At 36.4% G+C, this 26,234-nt stretch overlaps 1 protein-coding gene across 2 annotated transcripts in view; it reads left to right on the top strand.

Annotated features, from left to right (window-relative positions):
- TTC7B (tetratricopeptide repeat domain 7B) overlaps nt 1-26,234 on the top strand; it is a 144,651-nt gene that overhangs the window by 64,510 nt on the left and 53,907 nt on the right. For both annotated transcript variants that reach the window (XM_055812625.1, XM_055812635.1), the window contains exons 10-15: nt 3,415-3,498; nt 4,736-4,840; nt 6,180-6,297; nt 6,495-6,552; nt 11,658-11,730; nt 13,030-13,190. In XM_055812625.1, the coding sequence (XP_055668600.1) occupies nt 3,415-3,498; nt 4,736-4,840; nt 6,180-6,297; nt 6,495-6,552; nt 11,658-11,730; nt 13,030-13,190 (599 nt within the window). The remainder of the gene's footprint in view (nt 1-3,414; nt 3,499-4,735; nt 4,841-6,179; nt 6,298-6,494; nt 6,553-11,657; nt 11,731-13,029; nt 13,191-26,234) is intronic.

Raw genomic sequence — 26,234 nt, 5'->3', positions numbered from 1 at the left:
ATGCAGTAAGTAGTTTCCAGCTCAAAAAGCTTACTGTCTAAATTATGCAAGTGACTTGAGGTGGCCAAGCACAGAAATTGTGTGAAAGGTGTGGCAAATGTTTGATGGCACAGAGATTCACATGGTTTTTAGGTGAGGAGGCATGGATCTGCTTAAAAGGATACACATTAAATGGAGACAGCAGGAAGGAATGGCAAAAGATAAAAGCTGTTGTGGGTATAAATTATAGATATAAATACCTAGAAAAATTATTTGTGGTGATGTATTTCAAAAGAAAACTTTCTTTTACACCTCATAATATTTGGAGTGCTCCATAGTCCTTGAAGTTTGGAAAATGGCCTTGAAGTTAATAAAATAGAAATCTATTCTTTTTTCAGGTCTGTAGGAAAGTGTGTTCTCTTATCTCAAATGTTTTGTGTTTGATTATGCAATTTGCATGTGTTTTGTTAGATTTTCCAAAGGATAGAGGAAAACCTAGACTTTATCTTAAAGTCTTACAGTTTAGTGAGTGGTTAGAGGGTATCTACCCTCAAATCCTATGGCCCATAGTCTGCAACTTTTATAACTCAAAGTATTACAATAAACACAAATTCAGAAATGTGAAAACATTCTGTTCAGTTATGTAATAGGCATACAATGTTTTGTTGGCTTTGTTCTCTGTGACCTAATGATGATTGCTCTAGTGGAGCTGTTGCAGCTTCAAGTCAGAAAACACCATTATTCCAGCTGTGGAAATTATACTCACCCACCAGTTCCAGTATCTCATTACCATCTTCTGGTTTAGTTGTAGCTGATTACTTACAGAAGTAGTTGTGATATAAGAACATTAAATTATCAAAAATCTGTCTCATCCTAAACTGTTCTAATGCTGTGTCATGTTCTTAATTGAAGAAGTCTCATTTCTTTATGGAGTTTGTATACAATAGGATTTCAGTTTCTTACAGCTTCTTCAACTAGACCAAGGAACTTTCTACTGTTAGAATTCTTCTCTAAACAAAAGTATTGACTGTCATCAAATTGGTTTTTAAGCTCGGTAGGGTATCATATATTGAGCTTATTAACGACCTACTAGGAGAGACCGGAAATTTTCCTAGATACTCATCTTTCAACTCCAAGCATATTCTTTTCAAGGAGGACCACAGTGCTAGGCAACAAAATTCAGTAGTGCATTCAACACCACCTGCCCATATAGTGATTTGTGATTATTAACAAGGCATTATTGACAGTTGCATTTCTGCCTGTCAGGAGAGGGACAGTACTGAATGTGTTTTCAATTAGTTAAGTCTGCAGTTTTCCAGGATTCTGTTGCTTGTTTTGTATTTCTCTTTGATTTCTTGATGGAGCCTGTTGTTCTTTGAAATTAATTGTTACTTGGCTCAGAAGAACCCAGTTCATGAGGTTTTCATGGTGCATAGGTCACGTACACATATATGCACATATATCGCTTACCCCCGCGCATGCTAGCCTCCAAAAATCATATGACTTGTCACATTTCACGCTGAATGAAGCCAAATAAATAGAACTTGAAGTCAAGGAAAAAGAGAGGTAAATAGATCATGAGTATGTTGAAACTCAGGCCTTTTAAAATAATCTACAGTTATATCCTGTGTCCCTTACAAACCCTGAAGTATCAACTTCTCCAACTTCTTTATTTTCTGCCAGTTACAATTGGCAATTAATTTTTAATTAAGCAAGGCCTAGAAAATATAATTTTTATTTTTCTAATTGTGAACAAGTACCTCTATATAATTAATGCACATGCATACATGTATGAATATGTAAAAATGGGAGAAGAAAGTATGATTAGGCAGCCTAAAAAATTTATAAATATATTTTGACTTTAAATATTAAGTTTCCTTGCACCACTTTTTTGGGTGAATCGCTGGAATTATATGGCTGCTGTAGGTCAGAGTTCTGGAAGAAGTGCTGAAATTACTTAAATCATATGTAAAACAGTAGTATCAAAATAAGCAGAGTGACTTGTATTTAGAAATATTTTTGAAAAGATAAACCTGAATTCATTCTCTTCCATTTAGAGGCACTCATTTTAGCACCACAGTTGTACAGATTGGTGGAAAGAGAGGGGAGAATTTTGCAACTTTTATTTTCTGCCAAGTTCATGGAGGGAGATGGAGGAGTATGCCCTAGCTAAGGCATCTCTGTGATGGATCCAAAGTAATAGAAGGTGTCATGCGTAACTTACTTATTTCGTTCTTGCTGTGATCTTTTTGCTTCCACTGATCGAAAGAAAGTCCAATGGGAAAATAAATCCTGTGTTGTTTTAACAGACATTTAATTAACTAACTACACGTATGATCTAATGATGAACTTTTAAAAACAGTACTAGAAAGAATTTGTTTTTAGAAACTTCAGTCCCTTATAGTAATTTAATAAAAATTCTATTTAATAATAATCTTGATACTGGACATTGTATAGTAGGAGAAATTCTAGCATACATTACATATGTGTAGCAAATAATGCACTTCTTGTATTTGTTTGGTTTCATCCTCAGTACTGTTCTTTCCTTCAGGTTCTGTTAAAGTGTGGGAACATGGCTGTGTTTTCTGCATTGTTAAAGCTGAGTTTGAATGTGGGAAATAATTAATGATATTGTGGTTTAGCATATATATTGGTAGCTATCAGAGCAGAAAAGCCACTTCATGTAATTGGACTCTGCAGACTAGAAAGTTAGTTGCTAAATAAGTTTAATGCAGAAAAATGTTCCACCTTTTGACTCTCTGGAGCTGGCCTGATTAGTAAAAATGAGCACAGCAAAATGAAATCATTCTTATTGACAACAGCAGATATTAAAACTTCAAAATTATTAATATAAGTCTATTAATAATTTAATATATTTAATCTCTGTATAGTAATAATTAATTTCCTTTTGGCATTCAGTTAGTAAGTTGAAAATCTTAGGAGAATATTGCGTGTGACGTTAACATTCTTAAAAATAGAAATAACACCATCAGGTGAAGCTTTACACCACCCCACCCACCACCACCACCTTTTAAGTGGTACTTGTAAGTACTTGTGGTGCCATTGCTTGTTAAGTATTCACAATGTAGGAAGAATGTGTGTACAATTTTCCTTTTCACTTAAGACTTATTGCCAGCTTTTTGCAGCTAGTACCTTCAGTAAGCTGGTATTTATCATTCCTTCTTTCAGACTAAATAGGACAGTACCAGCAGGAGTATTTAAACAAACATAATAAATGGGAAATCCATTTTCTGTTCAATTCTTTTTTTTCCCATATAGAATCTGTCAGCTGTTTTCACTTAACTTATTTGAATGATTTAAATTTTGAATTACATGTATTTTAGATATGAGTCTATAAGAAAATTTTTATACTAATATGCCTTCTTAATAATTGAAGAATGTGCCCTTAAATAAAAATTTTCCCCCCAAAACTAGTGTTTAGAAAGAGCCATGAAGTTTGCATTTGAAGAGTTCCATCTCTGGTATCAATTTGCATTGTCCTTGATGGCAGCAGGAAAAGTAAGTCTTAATATTTTTATGTAATACTTCTATTGATGGCTTTTGATAACATTTTGCATGTCCACAGTTTTCACCTGTGGTGTTTTTGCAAAGAATTGCAATCCTTAAATCAGCTAAGTACACTGTACTCCTGAATTTATGCCGAGTGCTCTACAAAGAATGTTGTTGCTTCAATAGTTTCTAACTTAGGAAGGTTGAAAGATGATGATAGAAACTATCCTGCCTATAAGCTTAAGCTAAGTTAATTGAATGTATGTAGTGAATTATACTGGATCATATTATCCAGTAACAACTTGTTTCAGTGCTGTTTCCATGAAAGAATTTTACATTTAGGTACAAATTAATGGTGATTCATGATGCTCTTCTTTTTTTTGTTCTTTGGGAATTTCTGGTTATGGCTTTTTTTAATACTAGAGTCTTTGATACTGTATTCTGTTCTATTAAAGTGAGATGGGGTTTTTTTTGTTTTATATAACATAGGAACTTATGTTATCAGATGCAGTCTTCTATTTTCAATTCTTTTTGCATTTCCCTGTCATGTTACAGAAAATAAATCACATTCGTTATATAATGTAAACAATACTAATTTTCTAAAATATAATTTTCAGTGGGGGTAATTTGCTTATCTCCACTTTTGGAGAAAGAAATTAATTCTTTTTTCTTTAGAAAATACCTTTAGAAGCACATTGGTTCTGAAGAGGGTTGATTCTTCTCACTGTTCTCTGTTTACTTTGAGTTATCTTCTAAACTGTGATTGCATGGAGGCAAATTGGTTAAAAAAAGAGAATCAGTGCCTGTCTGTTATACATCCTTATATCAGAACTATTTCTAAGTGCTCTTGTAACTCCCAAGGAACACTAAAACACTGCATATTCTGAAGACTCTGTCCTGTTCCTGCTCTTTCATTTGCCTGGCTCAAATGTTGTGAGCTTACAGGCCTAGTAGAGTTTTAAATGCATCTCAGAACAGTTTTCTGAATTATATACCATTGGAATTACATTCTGGGCAAATGTTTCACTGGGGACACTTAATGATAGTTCATAGGGGTTGGATAATGACAGCAGTGCATGAAGACTTGTATTTTGCTTGCATGAGGAGTTGTGACAAATTGTCAACAAAATGTTTAGTAGTGTCTCCTTCATATGGTGAAAGTAAAGTAAATGATGGAAATAGGAATCTTCTATCCAAGAAACATACTTATGCTTTTAGTAATTTCAGTGGAAAATATTTTTAACAGTCTGCTCGAGCTGTTAAAGTCTTGAAGGAATGTATACGTTTGAAACCAGATGACGCAACCATTCCACTCCTTGCTGCGAAGCTCTGTATGGGATCTCTCCACTGGGTAAGCTTTGCCACTCTTTTATCTTTTCAGCAAGAGCTGTGCTGAAATGCAACAAGAACTTGGTTTCGGGATGTAGCAAATGCTTTTGCACAGTGACTACATTCACTTGGTCATCTCTAGAAAAGCAGCACAGATATGTTGTACATCTCTGTTTGCATGGCTAATTTAAAATATTGGACAGCAATGGTTATGTTTATCAAGGTAGCATATCTTGATGCTGGTCTAAAACATAGCTAAAAATATATTACAAATTGAAACATTGTTGGCACACAAAGATTAAAAATGCAACTTAGACTTCTGTTTCCTCTGTGCAAGAGGAAAGTAATTTTTTCTGATGATAATGAGACAAATCTCTTCTTCAGGAGACTCTTCTGGTGATATGTTTGCAGGAAGCTGGGGTTTATGAATTCCTGGTAGGGACAGGGTGTTTTTAAAAAGTATTACTTAAGTTGTGTTTTAGATAACCTTGAAATTGATGTATCTGTACAAAAAACAATAAGGTGATCAAAGATCATCATACAGTTTTCAAGATATATATGTGTAATTTTTAGAAGAAAGTTTATTTTTAAAAGGAGGAAGAGAGGAGGGAAACAATCAGAAATTGATAAAATGGTACAGTAGCAGAAACATGACTTGTTCAGGCTGACAAAAATGCAGTCTTAATAATTAACATAGATCCTAGTTCTGTAAATTGTTCCCTATGGATTGACTCCATGTGGAGTAGCTTACTGTACTTAGATTTGTTTTTACTGGAATGGATCCAAATTTTGGTGGGTGTTTTTTTTTTTCCTTTCTAGATTGTTAAATAAATGGCTGCGTGGTTAAAACTTGATCTTTCACATGTTTGTTTATGAGTTTTCATACATTCAGCAATACTGTGTGTGATGCAGAGTTCTGCATGGCTATACTTTTATTTTGCAGGGTTGGAGCTATAATTTTTGCAATTGATTTTCCTAAAGAAATGGTTCATGGGGCAAGAACTCTTATTTATGAAATACAGAAATGGTAGATGGCATATATGGACCAGAAGTGCCTTTTTTATTTAAAAAAAAAAAAAAAAAAAAAAGGCAAACCCACAGTAAGTTTAGAATGATCTGTTTGTTACGTGCCAGGGTTTCTCTCAACCATAGGAATGGGTGCTTCAGCTTAAAATCTATGTTCTTTACTCAGTATGTAGCAGGAAAACTAAGTCTAATGAAAAACTAAATAGTCCTTAAAAGAATCATGCCTGAGATTTCAACAGTATAGTGTGCATAATACAAATGCTGTGCATTCTTCTAATTCTAACATAAGATTTAGCTAGGTTTCTATTTACATGGATGTTCTATAATATTTTCAGTTGGAAGAAGCTGAAAGATTTGCCAAAACAGTTGTTGATCTTGGGGACAAAACATCAGAGTTCAAAGCAAAAGGCTACTTGGCACTGGGATTGACTTACAGTCTGCAGGCTACTGATGGTAAGATAAGATTAAACGTTCTCATTTGGAAATTCCCATGTTGCCTAAAAAAAGGATACGTAGCAGCAAGCTAATTTTAAAATTAAAGCTTCTGTGTGCAACTGGTTTTTCGGTCAATGTCTTAAAACTTTATCAATGAGCGTGTGGAATGAAAGCTCTTGATCTTGCATATTACTGATCAAATATATCCTTTTTAGCATCTTTGCGAGGGATGCAGGAGGTCTTGCAGAGAAAGGCTCTTCTTGCATTTCAGAGGTGAGTGGGTGTTAATCTTTTCATTTCATACTGCTGTATGTAGTGAAAGCTTTTATTATGTGTTAAAAAGAGAGACTTGTAAAAGATTGTGTAATGAGGATTTTACCTCTGGGAGTCTCCCTTCATGACTACACAATGTGTTTCTTTAGCATTTACTTCATGGTTTTTTGTCAGAAATACCTAAATTGATTTCTAAGGATTTCCTTTTATTTCATTTTGAATACTTCTGTGTTGTGCTGTATAGTGTAAAATACTTGCTCAAAGGAGTATGTTGTTCTGATCTAGAAATCATATGATGCAAGGTTTCAAGCCATTTCAATCTGATAGTGTTTCTGGAAGAGTTTGTCACTGATCAGATTGCATAGCAGCCTCTGTAGAGGCAGAGCAATAATTGAGGCCATGCTGCTGTGCATGAGGGGTTGAATGCAGGTAGTAAGCTAGGGGGAAAGAAAAAATTCTATCTGGAGATTTAACAGCATAGGCAGTGACAAGGTGAATGCCTGGTCTTCCAAGTGCCTTACACAGAAGTAGCGCTGTTGGTGATGACAGTAGTTCATTCTCAAGGGTTTGACTATGAAGGAAATGATAATAAACAGGTGAATGAGAACATCTCTACCCTAATTATAGAAGAAACAAATCTTCATGGCAAAGCTGGCAGAAGTGGTGCAGCATCTAAATACATCTGTTTTTATGTTTATATACCCTGGAAAACCCTGCTTTGGTGAGATAGGCATAAGTGCTTCAGGAAAACTAATTTGTGCATTAATGTGAATACGAAGTTTTGGATTTTTGTTGGAGATTCTATATCTAAGGGGACAGGGTTGAGAAAGTGTCTTGCCGGTAACTTTGGAGTGAGGCTGGTATGTATTGGTACTTCCTTTTTATGTATTAAGTATTCCTCTGTATGTAAAAATGTTTTAACATATGCTCTTCCTGTTCCTTCATGGGTTTAATAGCTTCTTATTACTTCAGCATTCTTTCTCCATGTTGAAACTGAATTTTCTGCTTCCTGGTTTATACCATAGCTCCTCATCCATCCCTCTTACCACTGACTTAATCATGACTGTTTCAAAAATACTGTGCTAAACATTTCTTGCCATTTCTACCCATTCACTGCTTTTGAGGTTCTAACAGTGAATTGCTTTCTTCTGCTGATTCTTTGAAACAGCAAGGGATGAAACGAACTGCAGCTTGAAGCTAATCCATTCCAGTTGCCTGTAGACTCTACCCTCCAGTTTAGTACAGTGATTCCCCAAATTCTGAGAGTCATTCCGTGCTATCGATCTGTCTGGAAAATTTCCATTTTCTGAGAGCTGAGGTTATACAGCATTTTGACCATCTGTAAATATGAGGATACTTTTATAGGTAGCATGCTGCTTATTGTAGTATTTCATTAAGTTGCTCTAGAAAAAGAGTAAGTGGTTTGAGTTAAAAGAGAATAAGCAATACACAGTAGGTTAGAAGTATTTTTCAATCAATATTCAATTTATCGCTGCGAAACTACTCTCACACCTTCTCTTGGTTTGACCCCAGCCAGCAGCCAAGTACCATGCAGCCACTCACTCACTCCTCACCCTCCCAATGGGATGGGGAGCAGAATTGAAAAGCGTAAAACCTGTGGGTTGAGATAAGAACAGTTTAGTAATTGAAATAAAGTAAAATATTGTAATAATAATAACAACAATAATAGTAATGGTAATCAAAAGAGAGATAACAGGAAGAGAGAGAGGAATAAAGCCCAAAAGAAACAAGTGATGCACAACACAAGTGCTCACCACCTGCTGACTGGTGCCCAGCCAGTCCCTGAGCAGTGATCAGCCCCTCCCAGCCAGCCCCCCCCCCAGTTTATATACTGAGCCTGACATTCTATGGTATGGACTATCCCTTTGGCTAGTTCAGGTCAGTTGTCCTGGCTCTGCTGTGCCTCTCAGCTTCTTCTGCACCTCCTCACTGGCAAAGCATGGGAAATTGAAAAGCCCTTGTCTTTGCATAGGCACTACTTAGCAACAACTAAAACATCAGTGTGTTACCAACATTATTCGCACTAAATCCAAAACCAGAGCACTACACCTGCCACTAGGAAGAAAATTAACTCTATCCCAGCCAAAACCAGGACATACTTTATTCAAATATTGTTGCTTGGTTCTATGTTATATTGTCTTTCACCCAGGAACTTTTCTGTTTCATTCTCTGCAGCTGAACAGTTAAGTCTTTAGTTAGTGTCAAAGACTTCCTAGCAGCAAATAGTGCCAGCTGAAATCTGAAAACATACCTAGCACCTCTTCAATGAACCATTACACATGTCCTTGAGCCATATGTAAAGTTGAGTGGAACTTCAGTTTTGTGGCAATATTGAGCTTTGAAATATTTGTGCTAACTAGCAGGATATAAATTTATACACAGGAAGTCTTGGGAACATGAGGGTTAACTGCATCTGCTTTCTATGCATCTTTCTGATGCTTTGGGTTTCCTTTGTTCTTTTTTTTTCTTCCCCTTCAGTTGATACAACCTCCTAGAAACAAATGTTTTGTATTTTAAATACATGTGCAAGGATATCGATGTTCAGTTATTTGTTCATCCCTTCTGCTGGCCTTTCTCAGAATGAAATTGTACATAGGTTTTTAATTACAGTATCTTTCAGAGGTTTTATTAATGTGCAGGATTTACACTATGAAAACTCTAGTGAATTGCTAATGTTACTGTTAGTGATATTGCTGATATGAGTAGCCTGGACTCCACGTAGAATTTTGGGTAGGATTGTTTGGCCCTCAAAAAGAACACAGTTTCTGCATCTCAAAAACCCCACAGCTACCTTCTAAGAGAAGGGAAAAAGTATGTTTTGAAAGGTGACTGTTCTGCTTATTACATGTTTCCTCACCTGTGTTCATAGAGAGACACACACCTGATAGATCAGCTGTACTGGAAATACCCTTCAATAATAATTAATTATTGGTTAATAATGTTGCTGGTTCCTTATGTTGATAACATAGGATAGGATGTTACTGAAAATTTGTTACCACGGAGAGTAAGTTATGTTGAGCATATTAGAGTCATGCCCACTTTCTCTTCCAGTATCTTGAAAATTAAAAATGTTTTCCAGGAGGTGGAAGTTGAAATTCTCCCATTTGTCTCACACAGTTTATAAAGCAAGCAGCAGTACTGGTCTCAGTATTTTGATGTGCCAAATTTTTTTGGTTTGTGTTTTGTGGGGTTCTGTAATCACTTACCTAGAGGACCAATTACTGAAGAAGTAGAGGTCCTGAAGAAATGGTTCTGTTTTGGACCCTTGCCTATGCTGAATGATATTGGCCATTTGAGAAGATGCTTGGTGCCATCTTCACACAGTGCTGAGGGGTGTTTGTTTCACTAATTTCTTTTTTATTGTGGAAGACTTTCAGTGCTTTTCCTGTGGCTGCTGTGAATTGAAGTTTCACAGAACTCACCAAACAATTGATAGATAGTAACAGCTTTATTCTTGCACTAGCTGAAGCTTGGGTGACTGAACAAGTACTCTTTAAGTTAAAATCTCTTGTTTTCACTTAGTCTTGCTTAATTTCTGAACTTAAATTTTTAAAAGGACTGGTCCTGGACCGTATTAGGCTTTCTATTTGACTCTGATCTCCAATTTAGAGGTAAAGTTAACAAAATATGAAACTGTCCCCTAATAACTTAAGCTGCTTTGATACGTGTTGGGTGTAGTTGTTAAACTAATGGAGCTGTCATCTTTGGACTTGGGGAGGACAGCAATGCACATGTCAGAAGCAGAAGGTTCCCTTTGTGGTTGTAATGGCTTAAAGGTCACTTTTGTTCCTCCCTCCTGATGGAGATGACTCATTAGATGTTTTGAAGATGATGATTACCCATCCTATTTCTAAATTAGCCTCATTAAGAGAATGCAATAAATATAAATAAAAAAAATAGTTCCAGGTTGCAGCCCAGTATTTACTACACATCATTTTGGGGTCCAGCCATAATTTTTTTTTCTTTATGCTTACGCATCCCCCCCCAAACACACCCTTATTCTGCAGCAGAAAGAGTATTACAGGGGAAAATAGTACAGTGTTTTACAGGGGCATCTTCTGTAGGATAAATTTGAAAATGAGTACCACAAAATATGTGCATTTGAGGTAAACATTAAGAACAAACAAACAAAATTTTACAAAAAGGTGCAAAAAAGTTATTTCTTTGTTTTAGTAATTAGGGTTGCTTGCAACAGCAGTAGTTACAAATATTTTGAGAGTGAATGATCACAAAACCCTGCTGCTGTTGTGCAGCTTAACTTTTTTGTGGACAAGAGTTGTATTTATAACAAGATCATCAGTATAAACTTCATCTGAACTTACGCTCATGATGAGTCAGGCCTTATACTGCCTCTTACTGTAATGCTGTGACAAAGAACATGTCCAGCCTACGTTTCTTTTACATTGTTGCACAGCAAGGTGCTCTGCTAATTTAATCTCAAAGCAACTTAAAGCCAAGAAGTAACTGGCTTCCTAGGAAGTTCAGTGTGCAGGGCTGAAAATGTGCTCCAACTTCCAGAGTCTGAAGAGTGAACAAAACTCTGATCTATGTTGCTGCTGCTGTTCCCCTTTGAGTTCTGTGCTTCCGAACCATCCTGGTCAGGGTCAGTGCGATTGATTGCTTGGGTACTTCTCATGCAGATGATGTAATTCTTCTCTCTGAAGGCATGTTGTTTGGGGGGGATATTTTGTTTGGGTTTTTTCCCCTTTTTCTGTAAGAAAACTCTGCTTAATGACTTTTTATTATAACTGTTCCAAGATAATTAAACCTAGTGTTTGTTTCTGAGTATATTTTAATTGAAGAATCATTTTGTATTGCTAATTTTTAAGATTTATACTGAAATTACATAATTAATTTTGATTAAAAATTACTTTAATGGCCCAAAGTTTCATCATTTAAATCAAGAATTATTGAGAAGTATGAGGAAAGTCACTGGAATGAACACCACTTATATCAAAATATGAGCTTATGTGTAGCGAAGAGGTCTGAATATGGATACATTAACATATATGTTTGTGTGTGTCTGACCTGTATTAACAGGAGAAAAATTCACTGGTTTTTTGTTTTGTTTCTTTGTTTTTAAGGGCTCACAGTTTGTCTCCAACGGATCATCTAGCAGCATTTTACTTGGCACTGCAGCTTGCCATATCCAGACAGGTTAGTTACATTTTAAAAGTGCAGCCTCACACTGTCTTACCAAGATTAGAATTTGTATCTGTTGATGGATACAGATGAAGTTTTGTTTAATGAAAACCTGCTTTTTTTTTTTTCCTTGTGCATATATGCATATATATGGCAAAAACCCTCCAAAATACTCTCTCTTGAACACTTTCAGTCTCGTACATTTCTCCAGAGTTCTGCCCCAGTATTTCCAGCTCTAGGGTCAGAAAGAAGACATAAGTCATTTAGTTCATTTGTTTCAGCATTTCTGTTGCTGGATGGAGGGGGAAAAAAAAAATCTATTTTTACCCTGTTTTTACCTTTTATGTGTAATCTCTGCTCAGACTGACTATGTCGAGAGTGGGACTATTGAATCTAGTCTTTAATGATCTTGACAGTACTTAAATCTTGAATATTTGCTAAGATCCATGCTGTTTCTAGATACTTGTAGGAGGTTTGGTTATTGTGAACGAAATTACATTTAGAGAAAACTGGAAAATATTTTAAAGCTATAAAAGAGATCACAGCTCAGTCCAACTTGTACAGTTGTTATGTTTAAGGGATTTAGGATTCTACCATATATCACATGCCTTTGGATAATGTGGAGGTGCTTTGTGCATGTCATGGTAAGCCTTTTCCTGTGTCATGTTTATTTTAGTAAATAGTTTTGGGTACAGTAGTTTACATGCTGTAGGTGACTTTTCATTGCTAATGAGTAGCAGACGTTGGACTATGTCACATTATAGTGGAATGGATTGTTGCTTTAATAGCACAAAATATTTTACAGTAGCAGGCTATGACTCTGTACTTCTGAATTCCAAAATTCTCATGTTGCTTAATTAAATTCCCTGGTTTTAACACTTAGTGTGTTTATTTGGAGCAAAAGCACATGCAGCTGAGGAGTTCTGGAAATTCCATGTAATAGAAGAGTTATTGTTGCAGTCTAGCTGTAAATTCTACTTAATGTGTTACAATTAAAACATTTTCAAAATCATATAGAAATAAAACCAATACTTGAAAAAGAATAGTGACTATTTTAAAGGGCTGAAGGGAAGTGTTTTATTGAAATGTACTATCTTATTTTCCAAGGTTAATACTTTATTTAATTTTTACTGTTCACTGTAAAGCATCAAGTCCATTTTAAAATTCTGAATAGTGTCGTAGTCTATAGAATTCTACATGGTATCCAGGTGAATATTTTGAAAATTTTATGGATTTGCAATCAAGTAATAGGCAATACTTCTAACAGTGATGCTCTCTTTTTCTGCGTTTTTTTTTTTTTTTTTTTTAAATCAGATACCAGAAGCTTTGGGTTATGTTCGTCAGGCTCTGCAGCTACAAGGAGATGATGCCAACTCTCTTCATCTCCTTGCACTCTTGCTATCAGCCCAGAAACACTATCATGATGCTTTGAATATCATTGATATGGCCTTGAGTGAATATCCAGAAAATTTTATGTGAGTGAATGTCATGTATTTTTTTATGTTTTCTCTCATATTTATTTTTCTTAGATTCTCATCTCATTCGTTTCAAGAGAAAATGGATTTGAAGATTGGTATTGGTGTGGGGTTTTTGTCCAGTAGTCTTCCCCACTGCCCATTTAGTGCGTCTGCTTTTTATTAAAGGCTTGTTAAATAGTGATTAAGGATTTGGTTTTGGAAGGGAGGCTAGAGGTGGATAGTTGATCTTATTTATTTTTTCTACAGACTCTCTGTTTAGATAATTTCTCCCTGTTGCACGCTTTAGAGAAATTTTCTATTTTCTGTTTTTATGCAATATTCTAAGAAGGATAAGCAAGACTTTACTCTTAGCTGGGATAGATTTATCCCGTCCTCCAATTAACTGTACGCGTACTGTATGATACATGTTCTGTAAAATACATCGTAACAAATAATCTCCTCTTTTGCCTGTATAATAACCAGTCATCTGAAGTTGGCTGATAGATAACTAAACAAGTGAACAGGGAAGAAGCACAACTGGTAGGTTTTCTCTTGTTTTTAAGAAAGAAATCTTTCTTTGTATTTATTCTTCATGTTAATTATATCTTAAAATACATTTGGATTCTGTGCTTTTGTAAGGGTATTTTTAATTTATTTTCTTATGAAAATCTGATGAAACACTTAACAGTGAAATATCTCAGGGACAACTTTCATTAACTTCCAATGTTCCATTCTGATGCTTTACCGTCACTGAGATTGTAATCCATAGTATTACAAATATCCTCAATGCTTATTTAGACAATTTTTTGAAGCATCTCAATCTCAACTTTTAAATGATTGTATCATAAATTGTTACTGTGTCAACACACAAAAAATTGTTGCCTTTTTCCTCTTAAATCTGAACCAGGAACTCTGCTAATATTACCTCTCCTCAGAACTTCTGTGGCTCACAGCCAGTTCTGTGTAACTGCTTTTGTGGCCTTTTGCTGTTTCTCACTTCCTAGTTTATCCACACACATATAACTTGTCTCTGTTATTATTAGGGGTTTCCATATGCACTTCACAATTTCAGAACTGTCTAGCAGTTCCTCTCCCAAACCTGTCTGTGCTCTCCTCAGGGCTGAGGGACCTGTCAGTAAGTCATGATTTGAGGCAATTGAAGTATCAGCTACCTAATTTTATGTCCTATTATTGTTAGAACCAAGTATTTTCAAAGCACCATGATCTGTCATCTTCTGTCTGTTCTTTTTTCATCTTCTGCCACTTAGTGGCAATGTAAATGACAGAGAAGCTGCCACTCTGTCTCTCAGAATAATAATAGTCTAGAAGAAGTATTTCTGAAACTGCAGTTCTCCCTATTCTAGTAAGAGAACAAAGGGTCATTCAGTAAAATGTTTAAAATTACTCCTGTGAGCATTCAAAAGGTATTTATGGGTTTTTCAAATATGGTCCATGGCCTTTCCATACTTGTTTATAACTGCATCATGTGGTTAAACATGTTGCTGAGTTGTTTTAAATAGTACTAATTGATCTGTTAACTTATGTGTGTATATTAATCATATGGGTTATAATAGTGGTTCTAAGTTGTTAGCCCTGTTCTATAATACAAACACCGAGGTAATAGTGTACTATGTTACAACCTACTGGTACAGATCAGGGAATGTAAGAGAAATATCTTGGTGGTAGGAGTCGCCATCAGATGTGGCAACAATTGTTGAAGAATCCAAGATGAAACACCACTATATATATCTATAGACAGTCTTCTAGAGTCTTGTTTTTAGTACTGTCAAGTTACTTCTGGTTCCCAGAGAAGTCAAGGATATGATTCGGATTCCTTGTATACTCAGTGCAATTGATACTGGCAGCCAGCCAGACACATCTGGTGAATAATATAAATTTGGATTGATTCCTTCATGTAACTGGGTTATTTTTGCAAGGATTTATCAGCAAAACCTCAAGCTTTCAGTCTGTTCTTGTGCACTATATCTGGTGCTTTTGAAATGGTTGACGATGTGTATGTGCATGTATAAAAAATATAAAACACAAGCGCTTAGCATATATTGTTGATTCCATTTTCTTATCCTGCAACTTCTGTAACAATACAATCTCGTGGTACTTCCTAGAAGACTGAGAGGAGAACCTCTTGTGTTCCTCTAAGGCATGCTAATTTTTAGATATACTGAAATATTATTTGCCTATGATATTTTACTGGCTTTTGTAAATACCTCAAATATAATGTTTTATATTTCATCTTTGGTATGTCTGCAATCCCGGTAAACTAAATAGTACAAGTTTCCTTAGTATTCTCTGTATTTCTGTTAAAATCTTAGCTCAGCCTTACGCAAAATGATACTTCAGTGGCTTTGCAGCATAATAAATTGTTATACATGGAAAATGTGGAAGTAAAACGTAATGTTATTTTTTGTTTCTTTCATTGTTGTTCTTATCTGCATATGTCTGTATGCTGTAATTGCATTGCTGCCCTGAGCGCTGTCCTGCCCTGTTCACAGTTGTATGTTCTCTTTGTTTTGCTTTTCTTTGAAAAGAACCTAAATTTTCAGAAGTTTATAATACTACATCTCTGTAAGATGCCACAGGTTGCAAGGAAAGCATAGAATACACTGAGTCGTGCTGAGAATTGGATACTTTCCAGCATTCTTCTGTTCTAATCAATTAACAAATATGTTGTCTGTCAGTATTTAACATTTGAAAATCTGATTAATTCCTAGGATTCATGTACAATGTTTGAGGTGTACAGCAAGCATACATTCATATCTTAAATCATTGTTAACCTTCCTGCACTATAAAGCTATGGAGTTGCTGAGCAAGCATGGCCAATCAATGATTTTGCCCTGTGTACCTCTAGGTCAGTAAGTAGAAAGAGATTCCTCAGAGCAAAAGAATTGTCCCATCATTATCTAAAGGAGTGGAAGGAATGAGCAAACAACACGTTGTGCTGTTAGCAGCAAGATAATAGCTTTTTCTTTGAATAGAGGGTTGATTATTCTTCCGTTGTTCATTATATTGGCGGCATAAATATGCAATCCGCTCTGAGACCTTAAGGGGTATTGGAAAAACTATTGGTGAAAATCTAAGAAACCTCTAAAAGTGAAATAGATATGTAGTAATGTTTTCCAGAAAAAATAAAAATATAGAATATTTCCTAAATAACTATAGCACTATAATTTCAAACTTTTTGTAAGCCTAAAATGCTAGGTTGTAACCACTCTATTTACAAACAAGTAAGCATTGTTTTTCAGAGCAATACTATCCATCTACTTTTAAGTGCTAGCTGACCTCTGAAGCCTTCTGAAATCTGAGAGAACTTTGATCCAGGGACAAAAAGATCTCTAGATGAAAGATTCCTGAACAGATTAAGATTACTTAAAAGATTATGAATACCCTGCTTTGGTGAGGTGGGTGGGAGTAAGGTGGCAGCACCAAAAATCTGAATAGTTAATCTCAGTCAGGTCCCATTGCATTTGTATTCATCTAAAATTACACTATTTTTTTCACACCTTTCATTAGACAACTTGTCCCTGTAGTAGAAATGTGAAGTTTAGTTCTTCTCCAGCTTGAGAGGATTTGATCCCACCGATGATGCAGCTCAGAATCCTAACCATCAAACTCTGTGGGACAGTGGGTGAGATGATCCATTTCATGAATCTCAACATGGCCCAACAATGTCTGCTTGCAGCCCAGAAGCCAACTGAATACTGGGCTGCATCAAAAGAAGCATGGCCAGCAGGCTGAAGGTGATTCTCCTCTGCTCCCATGAGACCCCACCTAGTGTACTGCATTCATGTCTGGGGCCCCCAGCCTAAAAAGGACATGGAGCTGTTGGAGCGGGTCCAGAGGAGGGCCACAAAGATGCTCAGAGGGCTGGAGCACCTCTCCTAGGAAGACAGGCTGAGAAAGTTGGAGTTGTTCAGCCCGGAGAAGAGAAGGCTCCCAGGAGACCTTTTAGCACCCTTTCAGTACTTAAAGGGAGCTTACAAAAAAGACGGGGGAAGACTTTTTTTGTAGGGCCTGTAGCAATAGGACAAGGGGTCATGGATTTACACTGAAAGAGGGTAGATTTAGTTTAGATATGAGGAAGAAATTCTTTACTGTGAGGGCGGCGAGGCACTGGCACAGGCTGCCCAGAGCAGCTGTGGATGCCCCATCCATGAAAGTGTTCAAGGCCAGGCTGGATGGGGCTTTGAGCAACCTGGTCTAGTGGCAGGTGTCCCTGCCTGTGGCAGGGGGTTGGAACTAAATGATCTTTAAGGTCCCTTCCAACCAAAACCAATCTGTGATTCTGTGATTTCTCTGCTTGAAACAGAAGAAAGGGCCACGCTTCCCTGAATGCAAAGAGCGTAGGCAGGAAGGAGCCACAATATATCCAGAATTACTGGAGTACTTAACTGTGAGGGAGGCTTGAGGTCTTAGATGCTTGGGCTTTCCTTGAATTTATTTTATTTTAATCCAATGATTGTCAACTCTGTATAAGCAGTCCCAGAGGTGTGCATTACAGTCTGAAGGTGTATTCAAGGTGATGCAAGGTAATGGTGGCTGTGTTGCATTGGTTCATATCAGGCTTGTATATCTTGTGCAACAGATACAGTAGAGTTTTATGTACAATTATCTGAAGACCCTTATTTACAAACTCTTTTCCATGACTCCTTCCTGTCTTTTTATCTGCTTGTTACAATGAACCTGTATCTGCTGGTCTTTTGAATGATATGAAATCTCAAAATAACCGTGGTTAGTCAAAAGTAGATTCTCAGTCAAGGGAGACAGAGTTAGGTTTCTTAATGAAATAGTTGTGATTGTTTACTTAATCTTAGCTATTTGGGGTTCCCTCATTATTTCAAGTGTTGGGGCACTTAAAGATGAGTATAGTGCCTGAAATTAGTGTAATTAGACAAAACCAATAATAAATATTAATTGCTGGTTTTATGCTGAAAATTGAACTGCAATGGATAGCAGCTGACAAGCTTTTAAAGTAACAGAAGTAGGAACAGCAGATGGGTTATTTGAGGAGTGCAAGCATGTTATTTTAATGTTAAGTACACTCAGAAAGGAAAGTCATATGGTAACAGGTTTGAAGACAACTGAAGACTAAGTTCACAGTTTAAACATTTACATTTGTTGAAGTGTGATGGAAATTTTTTTCTTCCAAGAATATTTCACAGAAGCATCAAGCCAATATGTCACTCCTTTGAAAACTATTAAATCCTTTCCTTCCTGACCCTCAAGGACTCTTTTGAGCTGCAGTAGATTTCCCAGAATCGCAAAGCCTTTTAACATCCCCCTTAGTTCCTTGATTAACAAACTTGTTTCCTTCTGGGAGTTGTCCGGGCGGGCATAACAGAAGAGTGGGTTGGTAGGCGCAGTGTATGATGATACATACACTGATGTTTTGTGGGACAGGCACGTATTTATCAGTTAAGGGAATAGACTACACTATTCTGTTTTCCCAAGGTCAGTTGTAGTTGCACTAGTGGTGGTGCTTGTTAAACTTAACTTTTTTTTTTCTTTTTTTCTGTGATAAATAGAGCACTGGGAATTATTTGAGGAAAGAGCAGTAATACATGATTGGACAAGAAGTAGTGGTCTGCTGAGCTTGCCAAAATCATGTCTTTTGGTATATACATTCTTGTCAACATTTGAGATCATGCTTTTTGAAATCCCTTCCATTTTGACCCTGTCTGTCTTGGGAGTTAAACGAATTTGTTCTCAGGAATGATTTTTCTGTAATTCATGAAAGATAGTATCAGTTGCTTGTGTATTTTCTTTTCATGCTGGGCTTGTCTTTCCCCCCCATTCCCCCCCCCCCCCCCCCCCCCCCCCCCATCCCTTTTGGTTTTTGGTTGTTGTTACATGTTTTTACAGAATTGTCCATTAAAAAAGATGTTGCTGATAGGTAGATACTACTTTATATAATAAATTGGTCGTTGGCCTCAGGGTCTTATTCCTGAAGCATATTTGCTAGGCTGTAGATTCTTCTCTGAAACTTCATTGAAAGAGTCTCAGTTTGGGTCATGAGCTGGCTGCTGCAGGGTGTTCAAGGCAGGAAAACACAAAGTTTTCAAGTATAACTAATTTGTTCTGGCTTTAGTCAAAAACTATATTCATTATAGTTTACAGATTAACATTTTCTTAAGCACATTGAGTTTATAAGATGGAATATAGTATACATAAACTCCACCAAAAGTCACAGGACTGACTGCTGCTTTTCCTTGCAAAGAAGCAATGCTACTGCTTTGTAAACAAATATACGGGGAATAATATTTCAAATGGTGCAGTAGAGGCTGTCCAGTGCACACCAAGGATACCTATTCATGGTTTCAAAAAAATTGTGTTATTTTAGGGCTTGAGAACTATTTTTTTTTCATCTGTTGCTTGTTTGTGAGCCAGGCTTCAAATAGCAATCTGAACTGCCTATTTTTACTTCATCTATGTTTCTATATGTATATGGGCTTCCCACTAGTGAGGATCTGTGCAACCAAAGTTGGAGGTTACCCTTATGGTAACCTTATAACTTATTGGCACTATAGAAATCTGCCACATTCCCTGAATTGCTTGAAACACGTTTCACATCTTTTGGGTATGTTTGGTCATTGTTTGAGAAACAGTTCAGGAGAATTTTTTTATTAAGTTAAATGATTTTCCAAAGTTTTTACAAAAAGTAGATTTGGTTGCTTGACCTCCTGTTGCTGGTGTTGAGCAATTAGTGATTCAGTCAAATGGATTTCCTGAAGGACCAGATTGGTAGAAGCAGCTAAAAAAAATACATAAGTAGACATTGCTGATGGTTGTGTTTGATACCTCTTCTCATTAATTATGTCTCGTTAGCTTGCAAATGCAGCTTGGATAATGGAGACTTATTCCTGACTGTTGAGACTTTGAACAAAAATGAGAAGTGAAAGTGATTAATGGGGAAAGAGGAAACTGGCTTCAGGATAAGGCAAGAGAAATTGATGGGTAGCAGTGTCACAGAAATTCAGAAGAAATTGCCAGGAAATAGATTAATTGTTCAATCATGCCAAAAGATATTTCAAGGTGTTTACAAATGGTGATTTTTTTCATGTTTTGTAATGAACGACTTATATCTTTCCTGATAATAAAACTTCCCTTGAATACTCAGAATGAAGTAGACTGACTGTGCAAGTGTTCACTTGGCAATTGCAAGCAGACACCTCTGAATTTCTTTCTGTACTTCAATTATCACAGTTATAGAAGCAATGAACCTAAAATCAGTAAATGTGTAAGTAAATCCTTTATAAAACTATATGTATTACATATTCTATCTAGTTTCATGTTGTTGTAGGTTAAATTTTTGCAATTGTGTCATTTTATTGTTTGTTTTGATGATCATGTAGATCATGTACATGTCTTGGAGTTGACTAATGTGAAGCTTTAAGCTTTCTACAGGAGGCATTAAAGGGACAGCTGTCAAAACTGGATGCTCAAATTAATAGTTTGAAGCCAGTTTTAAAACTCCTGACCTTCTATATATCAGAAGTCACTAAATTTGCTTTGGTCTTTCTGTTAATGTAGGTTTAGCTAAAGCATACCTTCCAGAGGACATCTGATCTTGATAAGTACGCATCAGAAAGTGGGGAAACCTCTTCTTTTTAAAAGAAGCTACAAACTTTCAGACAGTAAACTGCTGTCAAATTCTGGACTGTGAATGAAGTAAATGCTGGGAACCGTAGGATTTTCTTTTAACTTTTTTCTTCTTAACCATTTATTTAAGAGTAAATACAAGACTGCCAGAAGGACACTTGCTGATGGTGTGTACGAAGAGAAAGTGAATTTGCTAAGGCTTGTCTTCCTCCTATTTCCTCATTTCTTTTATGTTTCCTGTAACAGTCAACAGAAGTTTTTCCTATGTATGTAATTGTTGAGTGCAAGAAGTGACTTGCTAACATGTCATTTAGGAAAGGTGAATAGATTTAGTTTCTTTCAAATCATTAATGTTGCATAATATTTGTTCAAACTTAATATTATGCATTCTGCATACTGCTTTCCCGTTTTATTTACACTGTGGGATCCATCAGTTAAACTGATTTAATTTACACAAGCAATTGACACTATGACAGTTTGTTACAGAAATGAGATACAACGGTACAAAGTATGCATGTCAATGTGAGCTTTACAGCAACATAATTTTTTCCTTAAATTCAGATCATATGAAAAAAAGCCTACATTTTCTGTTTAAATAAAAAGTGTGTATTTTCAGACTTTAGTATCTTTCTGTAGTGTTACATTCTACATCAACCTTTTTGTGATTTATTGATTCATTTTAAAGACAGGATCATTGTCAAACTAGTTAGTCTAAGATTTCACAATTCATGCGTTTAGACTTGGTGAGGGGTTTTTGTGATTGTTTGTTGGGTTTTTTTTTAACATATTTCCTAGGTTTAAAACCAGAACAACTTCTTTTGAACTTGCCTAGCATTCCAGGATTTAAAGTTGTGGGATATATGAAATGAGCACTTAAATGTGAAACCAAAATGAAATATTATATAACTCTATACAGAACTGGTTATATTTTTTTTTTTTTATGCTCTAATAAGTAACAGGCTGTCAGAGTTGATTATATATAAAGTTTATTCTTACATTTAACCTATTGCAGGAATCAATGTGGTTTTCAGGGAGACCAAGCTATTGTTTGATAATTTCTGCATAGCTTGTTAGTTGGTTGTTACCATATTTATGGGACTACCAGTATGTTTCCTACCATCTTTTAATAAATTATTAACATGTAAAAATACTGTTAGCTGAAGTTAGAAATGCAAACTGTTAAATTACTTTAAAAGGTTCCCTTGAAACTTACTAAGTTTACTCAAAGTTGGTTAAACCTAAGCCAAAGGTAGTTGTGTTTTCAGTACTGCATTGTAAATAAGTGGATTTGATGCATCCTTTTAAATTTTAGCTTCTTCAAGTGGGCTAGCTGTTCACTGTTGTGAAGGGTGTGCTTAGCTTGACCTCACTGCATACAGAAGCGTTATTAAAGGGTTCTCAGCAAGGCTCTTGGTGTGTTATGCTGAAGGACTAGTATTTTTCAAAGCACATACATTCAGTGTTATGCACAGCTCTTCCTTATGTTCTTCAAGCCGTGAACAATGTAAATAATTTATATAATAAGAGAATAATAATGAAGTTTACTCCCAGTCCTAACTGAAAATACAGCATTCTGTTCAGTTTTGATCAAGATACAGGGATATGGACCCTTCAGAAGCAGAAGTCTAGTGGAATTAAACGTTTGCTGTAGAAGGTTTCTTAGTCTGAGGGACTTCAAGGAGATTCCTGTTTACCGCTGTGTTGAGTGACACTGCTCTAGCAGCCAGATTGGGTGGAAGAATAATAGATACCATGTCATATTACCAGATTTGAAGAAATAATTGGGGAATGAAAGGCAGGTCTCTTCCATGGAGCAGTGTGTGGAATACAGATATCCAGCTATGGCTAATCCAAGCTGGCGTGCTCATACAGTGCATAGCAACTTGCAAAAATTATTTACTTGGTTCCAAAAGGAAAGCAGCTGGTTTTAAAGTGACACCCAAAGGGAGCAGTACTTGTTCACTGAAAGAACTTGAAGTTCTCAATACTAATAGTGTTACTTACCACATAACAGAACTTGGTCTTCACTGCTTTGGATTTTTGCTTCATTTTACAGAATAGAAGTATCCTTAACTTAGGCCAGTATTGGACAAATTAACTCCTCTTGTTCTCCTGACATTCCTGCTGTGGAAGGGAATAGGTGGTTGTATCGTCTGGGTATTTATTTCAAAATGGGAAACAGGCTGGCTGAGAAGAAAAAGACATAATTAAGATGGTGATTTTATTTTGGAGATTCACAAGTTCTTCAGTGTGCTACAAATTCCACTGGTTGGCGGGTAGGGAAGCTTCAGATCATGGTTTAATAAATTATCACAGAATCACAGATTGGTTTTGGTTGGAAGGGACCTTAAAAATCATCTAGTTCCAACCCCCTGCCATGGGCAGGGACACCTGCCACTAGACCAGGTTGCTCAAAGCCCCATCCAGCCTGGCCTTGAACACTTTCATGGATGGGGCATCCACAGCTGCGCTGGGCAGCCTGTGCCAGTGCCTCACCGCCCTCACAGTAAAGAATTTCTTCCTCATATCTAAACTAAATCTACCCTCTTTCAGTGTAAATCCATGACCCCTTGTCCTATTGCTACAGGCCCTACAAAAAAAGTCTTCCCCCATCTTTTTTGTAAACTCCCTTTAAGTACTGAAAGGGTGCTAAAAGGTCTCCTGGGAGCCTTCTCTTCTCCGGGCTGAACAACCCCAACTTTCTCAGCCTGTCTTCCTAGGAGAGGTGCTCCAGCCCTCTGAGCATCTTTGTGGCCCTCCTCTGGACCCGCTCCAACAGCTCCATGTCCTTTTTAGGCTGGGGGCCCCAGACATGAATGCAGTACACTAGGTGGGGTCTCATGGGAGCCGAGTAGAGGGGGAGAATCACCTCCTTCAGCCTGCTGGCCACAGGTCAGATTAGCTGTACTCATCAGGAAATAAGCACCGGCAAGGACCTCGGATGTCACAAGGCTGTGTTATTACATTTGTCTTATCTGTAACACTTTTCATGAGCTTACCAGCTGTCTCTTAAGAACAGTTAGGTTATTTGCTCCACTCTTCTGCAGTCTATCCAAAACATACTGTGAGGAAGCAGTCTTTTCTACAATTTCATTTATTATCTTGAGACCTAATTGCCACCCTTAATGATTTTAGTCTATATGGCCTTTATATATACTGGGTTTTGTTGAAACTTTGTCCTCTAGATAAATTTTTCTTTGTCCTTCTTGGTGCTTGTCTCATCTGTATTTATAGATAGAATTTGTACCTCTTCTTGGGTTGTTTGTGGTGGGATTTTTTTTCGCTAGACTGATTAAGTGGAGTATTTTTCATACTCTGCAGTCTCCAGTGAGTCGATCTCCCTTGCAGCCTTTCTCTGCGGCTGCTCCAGTTTGAAATTTCTCATGTGTGTGTTTTTAACTGTATAATGAGAATTATGTATAACATACCAGATGTATTCTCAGCAGTGTATTGTACAAGGGCACTGTCTCTCTCTTTCTGCTTCGAGTACATTCCAGAATCGCATCTGCCCTCTTTGCAGCTGTCCCACCTTGATGAACTTGGCTGTTAGGCAGCTCTGGTTTGAAATAACTGTTAACCTATGTAACAGGAGTTACATTTGATTTAATCTTTTGATATAATCTTTTTATTTGATATAATCTTTTAATTAAACTTGAACTATAACCCATTTTTCCATTAACAATGTTATCTAACACTCCTTTACTTTTCGTATGCTATTTTTATATAAATTTTTGCATGTTATTAAGATTGTGTATATTCATCTTCCCTCTTGAAAAAATCATTGGCAATGTAGTTGCTGTTCTCCAGTCATTACAAAAGTGAGATTTTCTTTAAAGTTTTTATTATTGAAAGGACAGTCTTATGTGTCACTGTTTCAATAATTCTGGGAAATGGATTGTTTTTGACTGCATTAACTTTAATCATTTTTAAAGTGTTCCTATTCTTCATTTGTCATTGTTTTCATATCTGAGACAGCATAGATAAGGATTATGGTGGAGGCTGGGGGCTCGTTCCTGAATATCCTTAATCTTCGTCCCATTGTCTGTGTTTATTATACACATTTCCATTTTTTTTTCCTACTTGGGTACAAAAAAAGCCTTTACAGATTGTAGGGTTTTTTATATAATATATATATATTTATATTATATATATATTATAGTTTAGCTTTAATTTTTACTATGTACCTAGATGCAGCATTCTATGCTGATTTTTCTTCCTTTTCTCTCTCCCCTCTGTCCCCTGCTGTTCTTGATAGGATCTCTGCATGTTTCTGACGTCTTACTTGCACAATGTTATCAATGATTGGCTTGTCAAACACATAGGTTTACCCCTTCAACTTGAAACGTGGATCCTTAAACGTTTTGGCATCTTTGTGTTAGATGCCAGGCTTCTGCTGTATCTCGGATGTCTTTGCTAACGTTTGCGATCAAATTATTTGGGTGTATGCTGCTGAAATTCAAAGACCTGATTATAAACCCATTTGGGATTTTTCATTCTTTATTTAAATAAAAATCCAGTGTTATATGGATTAGGTTACAGGCAGCTGTTTTATAATGTCCTCATTAGGTAGTGAGAACAGTCTTGAAGTAATGGAGTAATTTGCTGCCTCAGTAGCTATTTCATGAATTTATCAGCTATTAGCTCCAAGAATAACTAAGCCTTTCCACTTAGGAGTTTGATTTGTTTTCCATTTTGTGTCTGAGTAATTATCTCCTAAAATGATACAATTCACTGTATTTTTATCTAATGTTAAATATCTGCATCCGTATCAAACACTGATACAAATGCCCTGTTAATCTAATGTCTTTAGCAGAACCTGTTTTACCTACTTCCTTTCCCCAAAGGATTTGACCCAAACAGATTTCTGTTCTTGTGTTGTATTTATGTGTCTGACACTTTGATGACACACATTGTTCTACTCTTCATTTCTGTTTTGAATATTGTCTGTTCCTCAGTATTTGCGTTCTTATTCATGAGTGCTGTCCCACCATGCTGTGGTTGCTCTGTCATGTTTTGTTCTGCACCGTGTGCCAGTAATTTAAACCTCTGACTCTTACAGACACAAACAGATAATTCATGATACTCATAAAATGTAGAGCTTGATTTTCATCATCCTATCTCTTGAAGAAATATCCATTCTTCACCATTTTTAATAATGTATTAAAAACAGGTGTGAAAAGGTGCCAGTAAAGTTTAAAACTCTGTGTCAGTAATGCAGGCTGTATTCCAGAAGAGTTGTTTCCACAGATGCTTGACACTGACCTTTCAGAAAATCATTTCTCAGATGATCTACCTTACGGTTTATAAAACTTTCCTGATAAATAGTTATCCCTGAGCTGCTTGTGTATCTTGTTATCAGCTCCTACCTCCAGCCATATTTCAGGGGAACTTGGAAGAATTAGGTTAATTTGGGAGACCTGTTTGTCATATGGTGTTCCTTCTGCCCAT

This window comes from Falco peregrinus, chromosome 1 (assembly GCF_023634155.1).
Source record: "Falco peregrinus isolate bFalPer1 chromosome 1, bFalPer1.pri, whole genome shotgun sequence".
Taxonomy (NCBI): domain Eukaryota; kingdom Metazoa; phylum Chordata; class Aves; order Falconiformes; family Falconidae; genus Falco; species Falco peregrinus.
Note: the sequence above shows the minus strand (reverse complement) of the source record. Positions and strands in the feature narration are given on the sequence as shown.